Genomic DNA, 20,057 nt, shown 5'->3' with positions numbered 1-20,057 from the left:
TATGTGGGGACATCCGCAAACAAGCAGACAAAAAACAGTGATCCATATTCTGTGAAGAGGAATGCCATCCCAAGCCACAGTAGCCACCAGCGTCGTAAAGAGAGACTTACAAGTGATGCACTTAAACGAGAAAGGAGAGGCAATGCAGACAAGCTGGCCCAGATGACACAGAGACATCAGGAACAAAACGCTGCTGCTAGAGGCACCTATAAGCAGCCTGAAGATGAACGAAGAGGCATCATAAAATGAATGAAAACATTCACAGTTTGTTTTTCTCCTATCTCAGATCCCTAAGTGTAACAAAATTTATCAACTGAATACAGGTAATGCTTTATGGTCTCAGCTGCACCTCCAAACATTTACATAAACGCTTAGCCACTGAGGTCTATGAAATACACAAATCCTAAGATATCCGCTGGCCTCTACAGAGGATACAACCATACATCAACAAGTGCAGCCAGGAGCACGCTGGAGAGGGAGCCAGGACACGTCTCCCCCACCCGGAACACACAAGCTTTGTGTGAACGGGGTTCCTTCCGGCTAGAACTCAGGCAGGATTCCGTCTAGGAATCTTCCCACCACAGGCCTGAGTTACTGCGGAGTCTTGTTATCAAAGGACTGCTTCGCCACCACAAATCCATGTGGAAAGCAATGGGGATTCTGAAATGACCTTGCACACGTGTGTGTAGCTGCCTACCCACTTGGCACCACCAGGACAAAGCAAGATGTGGATGAGGCAATCCCTATTTGCAGGGTACCCACAGCGTAGGAGAGGAGAACCAAGGCCCAAAAGGAAAAGTTAATTTCAGTGATAACATGGTACCTGGGATTCACCTCAAAATAATCCAGGGGGTTTACAGCAGGTGGGAAGGAAGAAGACACAGGCTGGTCAAGAGACACTCTGGGCTGCAGACTGCGGATGGTGCACGGCAGCACGCAACATGACGCGCTGACCCAAGAAACGTCCGCTTTTCTTTAGGAAAGAAGGCTGTGCTTGGTTAAAACAGAATGGGAAACATGATGAACTGGCAAAGAAGTGATTCAGATCACGGATTCATTTAGAAAGAGGTGGCCCCTTCACAGAAAATAATCACAAGTGGGACATTTACCAAGCAAGGAAGCAAGGGGAGAAACAAGCCTCAGCCAGGCTGACTTCACACTGACAAGTTGCTGGGAAGGCATCACTGCGGTAGACAGAGTAAAAGGGCTCCCCTCGACTGCAGGAAGGGCCGGCAACTTGCTTCTAACCAACAGAATCTGATGAAGGTCATGGGACGACGATTCTTTGGTTGTAGAAGACTCTGCACCGCTCTCTGGCGTGCTGTCTGACTCACTGACTGGCCCTGAAGGAACAGGCTACCCGGTGCTGAAAGGACCATCCCAGGACAGAGGGGGGCCACGTGGACGGGAGGGCTACATGGCGGAGGGGTCCCATGGAGAGGTCCCACAGCCAGGAACTGGAGGTGACCTCTCGGTGCTGAGGGTTGTCTCCTATAGACAGCCGGTCAAAAGCCAGGCCCCTCCAACCTGTGCCCTCTGCAAGGCTGCAGTTGGTGCCCTGGCCAGAGGTCAGTTCTCATCAGAGCCTCACCTGGCAGTGGATCTGCTCGATGACAAGCACATGCTGGTTTACGCTGGGAACTTCGTGACGATCTTCAATTCTGAAGCTCTACATTTGGCACAGTTTGTGCAGTGTTCGCCCCTTCAGTTTTGCCATCATTCCGTCTCTTGAGTTTAAAGAAACACTGATTCTGGAACTCCAGAATACAACAGAGAGATCGACGTTGACCCTGCGGGATGCCCTGCTCTGCCTGAGACAGTGTGGGCCAGGTGTCAGCACACATTTCAGTCCCAGAGGGCCCCAGGTGAGACGAGAATGGTCTGCAGCCTCGTTTTCACATTCTACACCTTAAATCATTATCGTCCCAAGCACGACTGCACCTTTCATTCTTTTCAGTTTGCTCCAACTTGAACACACTACACATCTCTATCTATTACCATTAACATTCTGCTGGACTTTGCCCAGATTAACGATTTTCTTTGGTAAAGAAGTTCAGCGTACAGATCAAAATATAACATTTAAGCTGCAGACACATTCAACAGAGCTTTCCTTAGTTTACATCTAATGGAGGAAGATTAATTTCTGTAATGCTGCTACATCCAATATTCCTACCCCAGTAGTAAGGTTCCTCCAGCTTGTGTTACACACGTGTATAAAACTTTCTAAAACAGCTGTTCTTAAATAAAACTTTAATGTCAGAAACTTCTTTAGAAAGACGCTTTTCCTACAGCAATTCCACACACCCAAGTGAAGTCACTCAGTCGTGCCTGACTCTCTGGAACCCCATGGACTGTAGCCTACAGGACCCCTCTGTTCATTGGATTGTCTAGGCAAGGGTACTGGAGTGGGTTGCTGTTTCCTTCTCCAGGGGATCTTCCTGGCCAGGGGTCGAACCCAGATCTCCCACATTGCAGGCAGACACTTTACCATCTGAGCCACCAGGGAAGCCCTAGGCCCACTTTAAATTATTTTATGTGGTACGTGCGTGCTAAGTCTCTTCATTTGCATCCAACTCTTTGTGACCCCTGCTGGACTGTAGCCCACCAGGCTCCTCTGTGCATGGAATTCTCCAGGTTAAGAATAGTGGCATGAACTGCCATGCCCTCCTCCAGCGGATCTTAGGATATATATAAATGCAGGTGAAGTCACACACAGGTACTATGTTGTACATGACAGACAGCATTAGAAAACTACCATGGCTTGTCACAGGTGAGAAATGGATTTGTCAGGTCAAAGGAGGCCCTGATTTTGAGATGATCCGTCGGAATCTGCCCACTTAGAATTCAATTCCTTTGTTGAACACATAACTTTTAATCGAAAGGTTAATTTCTCCCACTAGAACCTAAACTAAAGAGCTAAGTGCAACTCAGAACCACCACAGAGAGATGGCCCTACCCCCACAGCGTAAAGTGCTCTGACGCCTCAGACTTTCCAGCCGCCAATGATGCCTGACACCAAGCGACTCTACCATGTCCTGGGGAGACCCTTCCTAGGGTCTGTCCCTCCCTTTCCACTCACCCCAAAAGTGCCTGAATTTTGACTGGGGATTTCCACCTCCAATAAGAAGGTAATGTGCAGACAGGTCAAGCGAAGTACTACTATGTTACTAAAATTTACCTCGCTGATACAGGGAATTCACAATTTGATTGAGTATACAGTCAGCCATGAATACACAGGGTTCCTCAAAGACCAGTAAAGAGCTGAAGAAGGGAGCTCACATTTACTGAACCAGACCCCCGACACACTATCTCATTTACTCCTCCTAGTAAGCTCATGCGTGCATGCGCAGTCGCTTAGCTGTGTCTAACTCTTCGCCACCACATGGACTCTAGCCCGCCAGGCTCCTCTGTTCTTGGGATTTGCTGGGGAAGAACACTGGGGTGGGTTGTCATTTCCTTCTCCAGAGGATCTTCCCAAGCCAGGGATCTAATTCACGTCTCCTACATAGCCAGTGGGTATTTTACCACTGAGCCACCAGCAAGCCCCCCAGTAACCTCAGAGCAGTGCTTCTGGACAAGCGGTTAAGTGAGACAGTTATAAACCAAGGCTCGACCCAGACTCGAGGGATCTGAACCCTAGATCTGCATGACGGTAGGAAAACTCCTTCAGCTTTTTGTGCCTCAGTTTGCTTCCCTGTTGGCTCAGCTGGTAAAGAATCCGCCTGCAATTCAGGAGACCTGGATTCGATCCCTGGGTTGGGAATATCCCCTGGAGAAGGGCACAGCTACCCATTCCAGTATTCTGGCCTGGAGAATTCCATGGACTGTACATGGGGTCACAAAGAGTCAGACATGACTGAACGACTTTCACTTTCTCCATCCCTAAAGGACAACAACAGTTCCAACCCCACGGAGCTACCGTGAAAACTAAATGGATTCATGTATGCAAAGGGCTTAGAATAATGACAAGCATGCAGTTAGCACTACCCAGCTATTACGCACATTATGTGGGGCCCACTTTATACAGAAAATAAACTCAAGGGTTGAAGGCAATAGGCCCACGGCTGCAACTAATAAGCAGCGGAGGGGAAAGCACAACGCGGGTCAGAGTCACAGAGCTCCCCTCTCATCACACCCCTCCCCAATGTCAGGTCCGCCTCAGATCACTGTCAGAGTGCAAGACCTTCCCCAGGGAGTCTTCTTGAAAACCAACAGGCAGCAAAAACATGAGACTGAGTCCCACCTTCCCAGGTGGCAACAGCAGCCCCTCTGCATGAACCATGTGTCATAATGTGGCTGAACCACAGTAGCACTCGGGCTAAAACAGGCCTTATCCGTTTGGCTAAGGAACTAAATTATATACACTGTTTCCGGCGGACAGCCAATGAGCACCAATCGACTTGACTTTCAAAAAGACCTCTGGAAATCAGTCTGTTGGCTGGAGACTTCCTGCATAACCACTCTATTCCAATGCTTGCCGTTCCAGTTTGGCAGCTTTTCAGAAGGAAGGACAAATTAATAATAACTTACACTAGCTCCCACTGAGCTTCAACCTAAAACACAATGCTTAAGGAGCTCATTCAGAATCTGCTCATCACTGTGAAATATCAGGACCTCAGATTTAGTTCCCCTGCACCACATACTAACTGTAAAGGGCCAGTTGTCAAAAGGTTCTTTTTAAACTCCAAAACTATAAACCTGTAATACCAGACTCTGGCTGTCAGAAGAGAGAATGAGAAACAACAAAAACATCTTGGTTCCCAAGAGGTCAGAGAATAGAAAGATACAAGAGCAAATAAAACGTCTGCTATGAGAGCACTGGCATTAATAATTAACTCAATTACCCACAAGATGGTAAGAGCATATTTAATAATACAAACTGTGCTTTAAAAATCATGTCTGAAAAAAAAAAATCATGTCTGCCATGTATGGAAAAGACCAAGAGAGATACAAAAACATGTTATCAAACACGAGTAAATGATTAATGGGTTACTGGTGACTTTTGGCTTCTTTACACATTGCTGTCCATCACATTTTTTTCCTGTTATAATCACTAAGACAGTACAATTTCTTAGCAAGTATCCATGTAACTAAAAGAAAACATCACACATCTGTGAAAGACTTGGGAGTGGGAAGCTCCCACGAAGGCAGGTAGCAAGTGATCAGTCACAAAGGAAAAAAACCCACACGGCTAGCCAACTACATCCACTTCCAGAAACTGTCAGCCATCACTGGTTTAATGCAATATTAAGTGTCCACCACTGCACAGGTCCAATCTTGGCTCACAAGTGACGTTAGAGGTATTTACACTAGTTAGTTTAAAAGACACTTAAACTGGTTGCTCCTCCCTCACCACCAAAAAACTACAGCTCTTTAAGTCCCTATCTGATTTCTGAAAGGATTGAGATGGCAATGTTTTTAAGCCACCCGTTATGAACTGAACTGTGTCCACTCCCGCCCTCCCCACCAAAAAAAAAAAAAAAAAAGATATATGTAAAACTTAACTCACAGCAGCGTGGATTGTGACCTTATTTAAAAACTGAGTCTTTACAGAAGTAATCAAGCTAGAATGAGATCACTAAGGTGAACTCCAATTCAGTATGACTGGTGTCCTTTTAAAAAGGGGAATTGAGACGTGGACACACATAGAGGAAAAATGATGTGAAGGGACCCAGGGGAAGGTGGCCATTGACAAGCCCAGGGACACCCGAGGCTCAGACTTCCAAGTGAGGCTCTCAGATGCTGGTGGCAGTTGGGGGAGCCCAGCACCTTCCAAGGGGGCAGTACACTGTCAAGACCCTGGACTTGGACTCTGGCCTCCAGACTGTAAGACAATAAATTTCCCTTGTTCTAATCCATGCAGTTTGCAGCTCCTGTTACAGAAGCCCTACGAAGCTAATACGCTATCCCATAAGCATGCAGGACACCCTCAAGAGCACTGCCTTTCCAAAGAGCTCACACTGAGCAATATCATCTGTAGCATAAATACTCAGCGAGGCTAGTCTAAAGGCATGCCAATATACAACTCATGAAAGAAATTCATACTATCATTTCATTTTAGTTTGCTTCCAATTTTCTTAAGAATGTCTTCTGTGAGAATGTTTGTAATATTTAACTGCAGTTAATATATTCTTGGTTGAGACACAATGATTTTGAATGAATTTAACCACTCTGGCCTATGAAGTTGATATAACTGAAATGTACCCCCCTAAAAAAAAAACAAACTTTCAACTGAACTGTATAGGCATTTAACATAAACCCAAACTTAAGAATCTATAGGTCATAAACACACAGACCCACAACCAGGCATGTGATAGTGAAAACACTGAAAGTCAAAGACAAGGAGAAAAAATTCAAAGCAGCGTGAGAAAAAGGACGAGTCACTTAGAAGGGACACCAGGACTGACAGTTGACTTCTCAGCAGGAGCAAGGCTGAGGAGGTGGGGTAACGCATGCAAAAGGTGCTCCCTTTTAAAATCCTCATGTTGATAGTTCAAAACAATTTATGCAACCTCAGAGGCGTATCTACCACCCCATGTCTAACACACGAGGGGAGAGGTGGGAAGACAAGAGAGAGGCACCACCCTGCCTCGAAAGTGACCACGGAGATGAGCCAGCTCATCACTAACACTATATACAGGAGTGGTATAAGAACCACAGCGCAGTTCCAGGAGCGAAAGGGAGAGAAGATGACATCTGGGGTGAAACACTGCAACCACGAGGGAGAGGCGGGAGGACACGCGAGAGGCAGTAACGCCACCTCAAAAGGACAAAAATAAAAACAAACCACAAGCAGAGATGAGAAAAGGTAAGAGAGTCCACTTTTCGGTCAAAAAGGGCAATGTATCAATGTCTTCAAACAAGAAGACGAGGCAGATTTGCAAGCATGCTCATGGGGCGAGAGCTGGATTTTTACAGGGAAAACCCACTAGAGCACTCATGGGTGCCTCTAGGTTTCTCCTGCTGGGCTGACCAGCTCCCCTGGGGCACCTACTTAACCAGGGAGGGGAACCGTCCTGTGGGCTGGCTGCGTCCCCTGGGAGAGAGATGTAAGCCTCCTTCGAGTTAAAATATGCAGCAAAAACAAATGAAACTCACTAGTAAACTAGAGAAACTAGTCTTGAAAAAAAAAAAAAGGATGAACTGTTTTTTTAAAGAATAAAATGCAAATTAACGAAAACAAAAATAATAAATTTGCCTAGCAGAGTCATTAATACAGTACCTGGGGTTTCGTTTTTGATCAACTGTATCTAGTTTTGAGCCTTTGACATTTCAAAACTGTTCTGACTTCTGTTCACCTTTAGTAACCCCGATTCCCTCAGGGGGACACAGAGAACACTTGATTTCCATTCCTCACCTGCTCCTGGATGAACCAAAGCTGCGTTATTCACGGCCGAAGTCTGAAACCGTCTAAACATGCTGTCTTGTTCGGTAGAAACCAGAACACCCTTCCTCTGCTATTTCAAGACACATCTTCCTCGTGCAAACTGCAAAGTACCAACTGCCACCCCAAGGTACCACCTTGATCGTCCTGCAGAAGAGCACCTGCGTGAAGCAGATTAAACACCAGGGAATCGTCCCAACGTCAGGGAAAGCAAACAAACCAAAAAAAAAAAAAAAAAAAAACTGTGGAACAACATTCTAGGGAAGAAAGAAAAAAAAAATTTTTCAAAATGACAGTGGCCAGCTTTCTGGACTGAGGTTCAGAGCAGAGGAAATGTTTTTGTCTACAGGATCTCACATTATAAACATATTTTCCACTCCAGAGAATAGGGGGCTCTTATTTTCTTCTTTCCTTGCCCCTAGGACTTATTCCATTGCTTCCTTTCTTTGTGCCCGGATGGGCTCTCTTTCTACAAGCCTAATTTGAAAGAATTACTAAAGCTCTCTTTTCAGGCATTCCTGAAAAACCCAGGTAGATGAACACTATAGAGATCAACACAATTGAGTCACTATAATTTTAGACTTAAAAAAAAAAAAAATGCCACTAGAAGGAAGCAACAAGAAGCTAGGTGACATCACAAGTAAACAGCTCCCTCACAGCACGAATAACTCGGCAAAGAACTGCGTGCTGTGGGAGAGGCAAGCCCACAGACACCTCATTAGAAAAAAAAGAAAAGAAAAAAAAGGTCTGTGAACCATAAATTCCTAAAAGACTTTTTTAATGAAAGAGAACCTAAAATTGTGCTTCATCAGTTACCTGAGCACCACAAGACCAGGATCACTAAAATACTCATTTTCAAACTCTGCGCTGACTTCTACTTTGTCAAAGGGAACCTGGGAGCCCGCTGCCATGCCACAGCTCAGGTGGCCAGACACGCCCCGCCCTCTGCCCCTGAGGACAAATGCCCATCACCAACCACCACGGGGATCTCCATTTATGTTTCCAGTGCAAAGAAAGCAGTTCCACGTTGATCATCTCCCTTCACAGGCATTCATTCTCTCATTTGATCTAATGGGGAGAATGATTCCATCTCACAGTAAGTGGTCCATCCAAATACACATAGTAAGTGGAGTGGGACTCAAAGCTACACACACACACACACACACAGAAGCTTAGAAATTAGGGACAAAAAAAATTCCCAAATTCTTGTTTAAGAAGGAAAGAAAAACAATTTTATCTCAACCATGAAAGAGGCAACGTATTGCCCTGTAGATACCATCACGGACTAGGGACTCAAGAAACATGGATCTCACCCCCAGTCACGCTGGGGACGACTTGAAGCTTGTTTTTGTACTCTGTGAAAGTGGGGCTAATATTCCCTGAGCTTTCCTTGCTCTGAAAGGATCTTAAAGATGACAGATGTGAGAAGGAGTATGAGACTAACAAAAAAGGACTAAATGATCTTAAAATATCTAGAAAACCTATCTGTACATTAAGTTCTTAGACGTGGTGATAGTATTGTGTTACTGTTATACACATTGCCCTTTTGTTTTACAAAGGTTTTTCAGCAATATGTTGTTCTTTATGTAATCTGATAGTTCCTTCACTATAATACAGATGAATTTAATCCATTTAGATTTATTATAATAAAACAGCTTATTTCTTCCATTTTACTTTGGTTTTCTGTTTATCCTCTTTTTTTTTTTTTTTCCCCAATCTTGTCTTTCCTGTTTTCCTGCCCTCAGAATTTGAGTGATAAAGTTTCAGCTAGTTTGGAAGCAAGGAAAATCATTTCTTGTGTAGGTATATATTTAGCCTTAATTTTTACCATGCATATACAACTTTAAATTTTCTAAAACTGTTTCTTGGGAGGTTTTGTGGGTAGGGGACAAGACTTTTAACAAGTTTTTAACTACCATTAAATAGTCCCTTCTACTTCATCATGTTATTGTCACTATATTTTTTTAAAAACAACTTTTTAACAATCAATGTAGTAAAATTTGCCAGTGTGCCTTTACCAACTCCACTACCCCTTTATCCCAACTCTCCTCTGAACTTATACCTTCTCAGGATAAATGCAGATCCCAGGAGGCTGCACCTCTGCTCACCTCTGGAATCCCCTCTCTTCCTGGCAACACAATGACTGACTTCCTTGCACTAAATTCAACCCTGAATATTCACTGGAAGGACTGATGCTGAAACTGAAGCTCCAATACTTTGGCCACCTGATGCAAAGAGTCGACTCACTGGAAAAGACCCTGATGCTGGGAAAGACTGAGGGCAAGAGAAGGGGGCAGCAGAGGATGAGATGGTTACAGAGCATCACTGACTCACTGGACACGAATCTAAGCAAATTCCGGGAGATACTGGAGGACAGGGAAGCCTGGAGTGCTGCAGTCCATGGGATCGCAAAGAGTCGGACACAACTGGGAGACTGAACAACAGCAACCGCACAACGTTCCGATCTCTTCCGAGAGGTTTCCTCCCCAAGCCCGTGTCTCTCTCCCAGGGAGAAACGACCATTTCCTCTTTCACACACTGATTATTACTCACTCCTGACGTGCTGGATACGTCCGGCCTCCTTCTCGACCTTTTTCTCATCTTGGTACACACAGTGGGTACTAAGTGTGGAGCCCACAGGAACATACAGGTAAGACTATTCTCACGCGTACTTGTCTGCCAAGTTGTTTCAGTTGTGTCCGACTCTTTGTGGCCTCCTGGACTGTAGCCCCGCCAGGCTCCTCTGTCCATGGGATTCTCCAGGCAAGAATACTGGAGTGGGCTGCCATTTCCCCCTCTAAGGGATCTTCCCAACCCAGGGACCGAACCCGCGTCTCCTATGTCTCCTGCACTGGCAGGCGGGTTCTTTTCTGGATGCAACTGGTTAAGGGTCTCTGGTCAATCCAGACAGCTCCTGGTTGCCCAGCAGCCAAGAGGATTTCTCCCTAGGCACAACTATGACCTATTCGGGACACACTGAACGGGAAGCTCCTGTGAGACCAGAGCTCATCATGCTCTTCTCCATATTCTCAGTACCGCATGCACCCTGACAGCATGCAGGTCCCTGTGAACACTTCCTCAAAGCGCTTATGAAGAAAAGGCACTCTTTACAGGGGGGAACAAAAAAGAACATATCGCTATTGGCTTAAAAAGAATAAACCCATCATGCCTTCCATGAAAAGCATTTACACACTGAGCATCAGGAAGAAGCCTGGCTTAGGTCACTGAAAGAAAAAGCACTAAAATAAAATCAAAGGCAACAATATTCTAACTCCTTTAAAATATACCATGATGAGACCACTATTCACAAGTAGGAAGTACAGGGTTGGTCCCTGAACCTATGCAGCATTTCAGTAAGAATATCTGTCAGCTGGCACTGGAAAAATATCCACATCTTGTTCTGAGCTGGAAAAGAATTTTTACTGGCCTGCAGCTTTCGATGTGTGGATTACTACAGATGGAGGTCCAAAGCAAGCTTCGACATCATTCTATAGACATCACACAACTCCTGAGGAAAAGTTGATCTTTCTTTGGAAGCCTCAGCAGCAAAGGATAAGCCAGTGAACACACAGGATTATGAAGACCCACAGCCACTCACACAATCACATTCTATATTAAATATCGTGTACTTCACACCATCACAAAATTCTTGATTATTTCTGGGAAAGTAGACTTCAGGGTTTTTCTTCCAAGATGAATTATGTATACAAACCATCTCTCTCGTCTCCTTCTAATATAAATTCTGTGCATAAGGTTTTAAATGATGACGACTTCTATATGGGTATTTTCAACAGTACTGGGTCTCTGGATTCTTGATTCAGCATCTCATGTAACTCACCGTTATACCTGGCATTTATCTTTTTCTTCCAACACAAAGCATTTTACAGATATTTCAACAATCCTCTTCAAAAAGTGGGTTCAGTAACTGCACCACAGGCCAACAAGAGGTGTCACCCTGGTAGGGGACCGAGGCAGTATGAAGGAATCAAATGCAACAATGTGGCCCCAGGAAAGAACAGGAAAATCCAAAAGGAAATAAGGCCTGAAGCTGACTTTAAAACACAAACTTCATTCTACCAATGATGACAAGTTGCTGTGCTTTTTTTCAGCATAAAAAATAAGACTTTTCTTCTCAAAGTACTATTCCCAACTTATCTAAACTTCTCAAACATGCTTGAGAATGTCGCAAATTTAGAACATTTTTATTCCCAGCCAAAAGCAGTAGTTCCTACAAACTACTCAAAACAGGCGAAAAAAGACAATCCACGTTCTTAGTTTGAATATTATGATCTAACCCACTTAACTTCAAAATAACTGTGTGCTTTCTCAGAAGCACATACTATTAATAAACTCATGTTTCTTATGATGAAAATGAACTAAAATAACTGCATTTTATTTAAAAGATTTCCCTTTTGGTTACTAGTATTTGCCAACCTGTCATTAACTAGAAGCAAACCACTTTACAAAGGTAATAATAATAACTACAAACACATCAGATGATTAGTCATGGGCCAGTACCATTCTAGAACCCTATAAAGTGGACATTATTTCACCCTGATTTTACAGACAAGAAAATTGTGGTACAGAGAACTAATTTGTCCAAGATCACATTCACACTCATGAAAATAAATGTGGAATATCAAAAAGGGCTTGTGCCTGCTCATCACTCAGTCATGTCCGACTGTTTGCAACCTGATGGATGCAAAGGCTCCTCTGTCCATGGGATTCTCCAGGCAAGAACACTGGAGCAGGTTGCCATTTCCTTCTTCAGGGGATCTTCCTGACCCAAGGATTGAACCTAGGTCTCTTGCATTGCAGGTGGATTCCTTACCATCTGAGCCACCAGGAAAGCCCTCAAAAAGGGCAGCAATTCAAAAATCTTACTTTAAAAAATGGTATCGGAAAAGAAAAAAATGTCAAAAATAAGTAAACAGCTATGTGGATTGAGGCCCTTAATGTATAAAATGGTGATATCGCTAACCTCCACTAAATGCTTTTGAAAGAAGAAACATTTACTTTGGACCATAATTATCCATAAATTCCACAACATTTTTTAAAAATTAGCAAACTAGGTATAATCCATATTTAACTATATCTAATTCCATGCTCTTCATGTTATCTAAAACATGATCAGATGCAACCTACTGAACAGGAGAAACTACTGTAAATCATATATCTGCTAAGGGACTAATATCCAAAATATATGAAAGAACTAATACAAATCAATAGCAAAAAGCCAATCCGATTACAAAGCAGGCAGAAGATTTCAACAGACATCTTTTGAAAAAAACACATACACATTTGCCAAAAGTTACATGAAAAGATACTCTACATCATTAATCACTAGAGAAATACAAATCAAAACCACAAGGAAGTATCACCTCACACCTGTTAGAATGTGTCAAAAAGACAAAAAATAACAAGTGTTGGTGTGGACGTGCAGAAAACAGAATCACTGCTCACTGTTGGCAGGAATGTAAGTTGATACAGCAACTATGGAAAACAATATGGAGGCTCCTCAAAAAATTAAAAATAGAACTACCATATGATCCAGCAATTGCTCTTCTGGACATTTATCACATAAGATGAGAACACTAATCCAAAAAGATAAATGGACCCCTATGTTCAGTGCAGCACTATTTACAACAGCCAAGATATGGAAAAAACAATCTAAATGTTCATCAATGGACGAATGGATAAAGAACATGAGGTTGTTCATCAATGGATGAATGGATAAAGAACATGAGGTGTATGTATACAATGGAATGTTACTCAACCACTAAAAAAAATCTTGCCATTTCCAACAACATGAATGGATATTATGGTTATTATGCCAAGTGAAATAAGTCAGACAGACAAATACCATATAAACTCACTTATATGTGGCATCTTTAAAAAAAAAAGAGGCTCGTAGATACAGAAAACAGGACTGGTGGCTGCCAGCGGCGACAAGGGTGAAGTGTGAAGAGAACTGGGCGAAGGGGGTCAAAAAGTAGAATTAATTAATTAAACATGATTAACATTCCCCAAATGATGAAATCAACAGTCATTTAAAAACTCTAAAAGGATTAGAGAATACTGAGTTTTACATCTAGAAGGAAAAAAACCACAGAAGGAATATTTATTAGTGTCTAGTCCAACCCCTTTATTTTACAGATGAGAAAAATGAACTCGGAAAGTTTTAAGAGACTTTCCCATATGCGCAGATCTAAATGTCAAAATCTGGACTAGAGTTTTCCTTCTGGTCCAACTGCTCTTTTTAATTATACCATGCGGTAGGACACATTATAAAATACTATATTAAGCTTCTAGAACGGAGCTACTGAGAGAGAAATCAAAACAAAATCAGATCTTTTAAATCTAAAAAATGAAGATTGCTGGAAACAAATTAATGCTAAATAAACAAATGCTTACATAATCTCTCTGGAGACAGTAAAACTTTCAGGAAAGCTTCTGTTAAACTGACTTTAAAGGGAGGCTGGTGGCTCAGTTGTAAAGAATCTGCCTGCTAACGCAGGAGACACAGGTTCGAGGGTTCGATCCCTGATGGTGGAAGATCTCACATACCTCAGGCAACTAAAGCAGATGCACCACAACTTCTGGGTTGTGGCTCCACAACAAGAGAAGCCACCACAATGAGAACTCTGTGCACTACAACTAGAGAAAGCCCTCGGGCAGCAACAAAGACCCAGAGCAGCCAAAAATAGATGATTATTTTTTTAAAAAAAAAGGACAAAACAAGCTGGGGGGCGGGGGGGTTAAGTAAATTATTTTCTGCTGCCTTCAGAGTTTCCAAATTCTTTTTAATAGAATATTTTCCAAATTTTCTATAATGAAAATAATTTTTTATGCCCAGTAAGTATTCTGGCCAAATTGAGATCAGCCAGCTTAAATAAAACTTATTCTCAATGATTTCTCCACTAAGGTCCTCAAACACATGTTCAAACATTTCCTATCCAACCAATTATATGACAGAAGACTCCTTATTTTTGAAGTTTTCATCCCTCCTAAGTTAACATTAAACACAGCAAAATTAGAAAACCAACAGCAACTCACTTTAAATATTCCTGTCACAGAAACACTAGTTTTACTACTAAAATATAGATAAAAATTAATTAAATATTTCGCTAATAAAAGAACTACATCCACCCTTCCCCGGTGGCTCAGATGGTAAATTATCAGTCTGCAACGCAGGAGACCTGGGTTCGATCCCTGGGTCAGGAAGATCCCCTGGAGAAGGGAACGGCAACCCACACCAGTCTTCTTACCTGGAGAATTCCCATGGGCTACAGTCCACGGGGTTGCAGAGTCAGACATGACTGAGCAACTAAGCACAGCACATCTACCCTATTTCCTAAGAAGGAACACAGAATGTTATTATTTAATAGAATATTCAGACTACAAGAAGAGCCTACCCCACAGCCTCACCCCCATGAACAAGGTACCATGGGTGAGTGACCCCAGTGAGACTCAATAAGAAAAGACAAGCAGCCAGCCTCACCTGCGACTTTCCTGCAGTAAGTACAGTCGGTTTCAAGATTCCCACGCCTTTTTCAAAGCAAACTTGTCACACACCAAGCTGCAGACTATGGTCTTGGCTCAGCAGTCCCATGTTCCAGGGGACCTAGCTGACCCCAGGGACTGGGGACGGGCAAGAAGCCAGGCCATCCCACCGCCTACCACATTCCTTTGCCACAACTTCTCCTTTACTCAAGCCCCAGCCCATGCCCCCTCCCCGGCCAGGACTCCTACAACCCAAACAAGCCTAGATGCCTCTCACACCCCCAGCGCCCCCACTACTGAGCTTCCTGATGGCCCTGACCCATGCGGTCACCTGGTCCCGGCCGCTACAAGTTGTTCTACAACTTCGCTTCGATTTCACAACGCAGGCCGCCCCTCTGCGTGCATTTGTCACTTTCCCATCATTTCACCATGATGAAGTACAATGTTAAATATTAGGTAAATCCTCCGTGCCAGGCCCTCAAGTTGGAAGCTACTTTGGCGGCAAAACAAGCATCATGCGATACTGAAATTACTTCCTGGACATCATAAATAAGAGGGGTTTCTAGAGGCACCCTGCAGATGGCTTCCCTGCAGCCTAAATGCAATCCCTCACTCGATTAAGCTGCAACATTGATTTAAGAGCAACAAACTTGACTAACATTCCCGTGCCAGCAGAACAGTGATCTAGGAGAAGACACTTCGGAAGAGATTCGCTTTTAACAGGTAGTTAATCCAATCACGGGACTGCTGATTTGCCCAAGTGCCTTTTGTCACAGGTGAAATAAAATTCTGTCAACTTTATTATTTATAGAATAAAATGTCAACTCACTATAAATGTTTTCACAGTTGCTGATTCTCTAAGAGATCCAGCCCCCTCCTCCCACCACCCAACACACAACCTCAATCTCAGCCACGTTTAGCCAAACGCACTCCCCCCAGACATTAGCATGGGATGGAAGGGACCCAGAGAAACTCTTGACTGTCCGCAGAAGGTAGTGCTCTACCAAACTGAACAAATAAACAACAGTCCCTCTGCTTAAGGCCTTTACAATCTATTATAATAAGGCGGTACAACATAGCCAGTGTTCTTGCCTGGAGAATTCCAGGGACAGAGGAGCCTGGTGGGCTGCCATCTATGGGGTCGCACAGAGTCGGACACGACTGAAGCAACTTAGCAGCAGCAGCAGCAGCAGCAGCAGCAATGTGAGAAGTACCACTGAGATTAAAAAAAATGCTGTGAAAAGACATGAGTGGGGATGAAGGCTGGGGATGGACAGGTGTAAGATTATTCAAGTAAGGCTACCCGCTTGAGAGAGAGCTGTGAATGCGCCAGAAATCTACAAAGGCACACAGGTAAATACTTTTCTTTTCTTGGTTGTCTACTTGGTGATATCTCAGAAGATAGGCTGAAGTCCTCCTTAAGCAAAAGATTGCAGGCTACTTTGAGATGTTCAACCCTATCTCGGACAGCGTCAGAGTTTTTATTCAAATATGAACACTGACACACCCAATTTTAACACTGCTTCAGGAGCAATCTCATTTGGCTGAGCACTGATGTTTCTGTATTTGCCAACAATACACACATCACACTACATGCAATTAATGCACCAGAGCAGAAGCCCTAGGAAGAACTCTAGAGCATAAGGTTCTTGAGATCAAGATCCCACTCAGTGTTTGACATGGCAAATTGCTCTGCCTCATTTTCTTAATTTGACTAGCGAATCTATAAATTCGTTGATGTGAATGATGCATGTTTCCCTTAAGTAGAAGGTAAACAACCCTGAAAGCAAGAGTCCCACTTGACTGCTGCTGTATCCCCAGCACTCAGCACACCCTCCTGCACGAAGTAGGTGCTAAATGTATACCTGAAATACTGGAGTGGATGAGCAGTCAGTAAGACAGACACATCTCTCCAGAAACTCTAGACTTTGACAGGGAACCATGACCCGGCAATCTGTGCAGGCTCGGCGGTCTGTGCAGGCTCAGCAATCTGGTGAGATTATCAAGATTATCATTTTCAAAGACTTAATTATCACATTCTTTCTGAAATAGAGTAAGATGATAACTGACACATCTAAACGTAATTTATCTACCTGACCCTTGGAAATCATCCTTTAATACGGTCCCTTTAACATCAATGCTTTCCTAAAATGTGAACTGTGCGAAAAAACATCCACTTGAAATGGACTCTTCATGATTCATTCTTCAGCGTGATGTCTTTAATACTGTAGATTTTAATCCCACCTGATTTCAGCCATTTTTAAAAATACTGGTTCTCAGAGTGCAGTTCAGAAATCTGCGGCTAAAAGCCATCTTTCCGATCGGATTCGCAGCTCCTTAAAGAAAGGTACAGGAAATGTACCACCCATACGAGGAAGACAGCTGGTGGGGGGCGGGGGGAATCTCCCACAGGCACAAAAAGGGCTGGGAAGGCGTAAAACAGAAGGAAAGACTGCAGGAGTCTTTAATAAACGAGATCGCTAGGCCCACGTGGTAGAAGAATAACTTTTTTTTTTTTTTTCCTGAGACGGCTCATAACTAAGATCGCCAGAGAGATCGCCAGATGTAAAAGTCATGAGGAGCTAAGGAAACGAATTCGCCCCCACCGTGTGAAGTGACAACGGGTACCCTGGCCAAGCACAGAACACCAAGATTTAAACGCACACTTGCTCTGCTTAACTCGGGACTTGTCCACGAGGCAGGAGCTCTTTTCCCCTGAAGCTCTTTTCCCCTTCTACTTAAAAATCCCCGACACGACACAAGACAGCGATGCTGCCGTCAGTTCCCGCACAGAAATACTTCCAAGTCACACACCGATGCGTCTGGTGCGTTCAAGTAAACAAACGACAGGAACGCTTAAGCTGTTCTCAGGATCGGCGGGCATTCCCGGACAAGACTCCCCAGCTCCAAACCAGGGAGCTCGGTCACCTCCGAGGAGGAGACACGGTGAGGGGAGGAGGGGGGGTCAGTTTCGACAGCACTTGAAAGTTTCCCTCTTCGCGCGCACACACACACACACACACACACCCGTCCCCCGGGCCCGGCGAGGGGACGCGGCCTCGCCAGGGCGCGGAGAGCAGACCTGCGCCGACTTCCGTGCGCGCGGGCCGGCAGCGGGACTTGCCTACCCCGCCGCGGCCCCGCGCGCTCCGGACGCAAAGGCGGGGACACCACGCGCGTGCTCCCGCCTCCGGCCCCCCAGAGCCGCGGCGATCGGGAGCACCGCCGGCCCGCGCCCCTCCCTGCCCACGCGCGCCCCGGGGCCGCTCCGCCCGCGTTCGGGCCGCGCCGTCCAACCGCCCCCGGCCGGCCCCGCGCTAGGCCCCGCGGGCGGCAAGGGCGGGGACGCGGGCCGCCCGCCCGCCGTACCTACCATGGTACAGATGGAGGCGAGTTTGGAGACCGTCATTAGGATTTCCATCCGCCCAGCGCCATCTTCCACCCAATCGCGGCGGCGGCGGGCGGGGAGGGAGGCAGCCGGGCCGCCCGCTCACACCGCGGGCCGACCCCGAGCCTCCGCGGACCCACGCACCGAGGCTGCTCAGCCGCCGCTGCCGCTTTCGCCGCCGGCGCTCCGGCACTCCCCGCCGCGGGCCCCAGCCCCCGCCTGCCTGCCGCCCGCCCGCCCCCGGCTCCTCCCCGGCGCAGGGCGCAGCCGCTGCCTCGCGGCCCGCGCCTGCCCGCCGCGCACCCCGCCCAGCGCGCTGGGGAGCGGGCTCCGCCGAGGCCCTAATGCCCGGCCTGCCCAGCAGATGCGCGGCCTGGCGGCGCGCCCGCCCCGCCCACCATCACAGGCACCGCCCCGCCCCTCCCACCTCCGCGCGCCCTGCCCACTCCTTCGCCGGCCCCGCCCACCGCCGGCGACCCCCCCACCGCCGCGCACCCCGCCCTCTCTCGTGCCGGCCCCGCCCACAGCAGCGAGCCTCGCCCGCCGCCGCGAGCCCCGCCCACTCCCGCGCCGGGCCCGCCCTCTCCCCGGACACCTCCCTCCCGCCTCCCTGAACGCGCCGCTCTGGGAACTCCCGCGCCGGCTCCACCCCGCGCTCGGCCGGGGCGGGGCTCGAGCGGCACCGCCTTCCGTCCGCGGCCCTCGCGGTCCTAGAGCCTGCGCTTCGGGTGAGGGACGAAGAGGGGCGCGGGGATGACTAGCGTCCATCCTGAAAGGAGCTGACCTCCAGCTTCTACCACGGCCGAGGGAACAGCTAGCCGCCACTGCCCAGCCAGAAAACTGAGGGGGGGGGTCTCGACAATCCTGGGTGCAATGGGGGGAAACCTGCTTCTGGACGGTTAAAATAGCCCAGGTCATCCAGCATCCCAAACGGCAAAAATGCAAGGTGGTTTGTCTCTTTTTACACACTTTGGGTGAATAACCTGGGTCAAAACACCATGATTTAGCGAAAGACAAATTAATTCAATAAACGTGAAAGGGGCAAAGAAGAAACTATATATATTTAGCTCTTTGAATCAAGAAAGGTAAATTACAAGGAAGGGGGCGAAGCTGCTTTCCTGCCTGCTTGTTGGCCATAAATTTAGAATTTGGTTATAAATATAGTTTCTAAATATATTTGTTCTGAAAGTCGAGTTGCAAAATAGGAAAGATCTCAACCCAGCAGTGACGATGATGTTCCCAGGGACAAGTAGTCCTGCAAGTGAGAAAAAGGTCCTGTGAGAAATGGTGAAGCTGGTGTTAGCCAGGAGAACAGTTACCATTTTCTGCTTTTGTAAAATGCATAATTTCACCCTGTGCTTCCTGTCAGGCAGGGCAGCTTCGTGTCTTCCTATCTGAGAAAGAAGTTCAAGTTAATAGAATATAAATTATTGTATTAGCCTGCTTGTGTGCTCAGTCACTCAGTCGTGTCTGACTGTTAGCGACCTCAAGGACTGTGGCTGGCCAGGCTCCTCTGTCCATGGGATTCTCTAGGCAAGAACGCTGGGGTGGGTTGCCATTGCAGGGGAATCTTCCCCACACAGGGATCAAACCCGCATCTCCTGTGGCTCCTGCATTGGCAGGCGGATTCTCCACCACTGAGCCACCTGGGAAGCCCTTATTGTATTAGAAAGCGTGATTTTTCACGATTAAAGAACTGTAGTCATGGAATGCTTTTTTGGGTTCCCCCATTTCAGTGGGGCAGAAATTCAGACGCAACTCTAAAATCAGATATTCCTTATC

The 20,057-nt window shown here is 46.0% G+C and overlaps 1 protein-coding gene across 4 annotated transcripts in view; it reads right to left on the bottom strand.

Moving 5' to 3' along the window:
- The window catches only part of USP12 (ubiquitin specific peptidase 12), a 57,756-nt gene extending 39,285 nt beyond the window's left edge, over window positions 1-18,471 (bottom strand). For 2 of the 4 annotated variants that reach the window (XM_060394086.1, XM_042254867.2), the window contains exons 1-2: window positions 18,261-18,471; window positions 16,753-16,877 (exon numbers count right to left, since the gene is read on the bottom strand). In XM_060394086.1, coding sequence (XP_060250069.1) covers window positions 16,753-16,830 — 78 coding nt within the window. In that variant the 5' untranslated portion in view covers window positions 16,831-16,877; window positions 18,261-18,471. The remainder of the gene's footprint in view (window positions 1-16,752; window positions 16,878-18,260) is intronic. The other 2 variants (XM_060394087.1, XM_027973645.3) reach the window with 1 other exon arrangement.
- Between the last annotated feature and the right edge of the window lie 1,586 nt (window positions 18,472-20,057).

The sequence above is a fragment of the Ovis aries genome, chromosome 10 (assembly GCF_016772045.2).
Source record: "Ovis aries strain OAR_USU_Benz2616 breed Rambouillet chromosome 10, ARS-UI_Ramb_v3.0, whole genome shotgun sequence".
Classification (NCBI taxonomy): domain Eukaryota; kingdom Metazoa; phylum Chordata; class Mammalia; order Artiodactyla; family Bovidae; genus Ovis; species Ovis aries.
The sequence above is the reverse complement of the archived record's forward strand: the minus strand, read 5'-3'. Positions and strand labels throughout refer to the sequence as shown.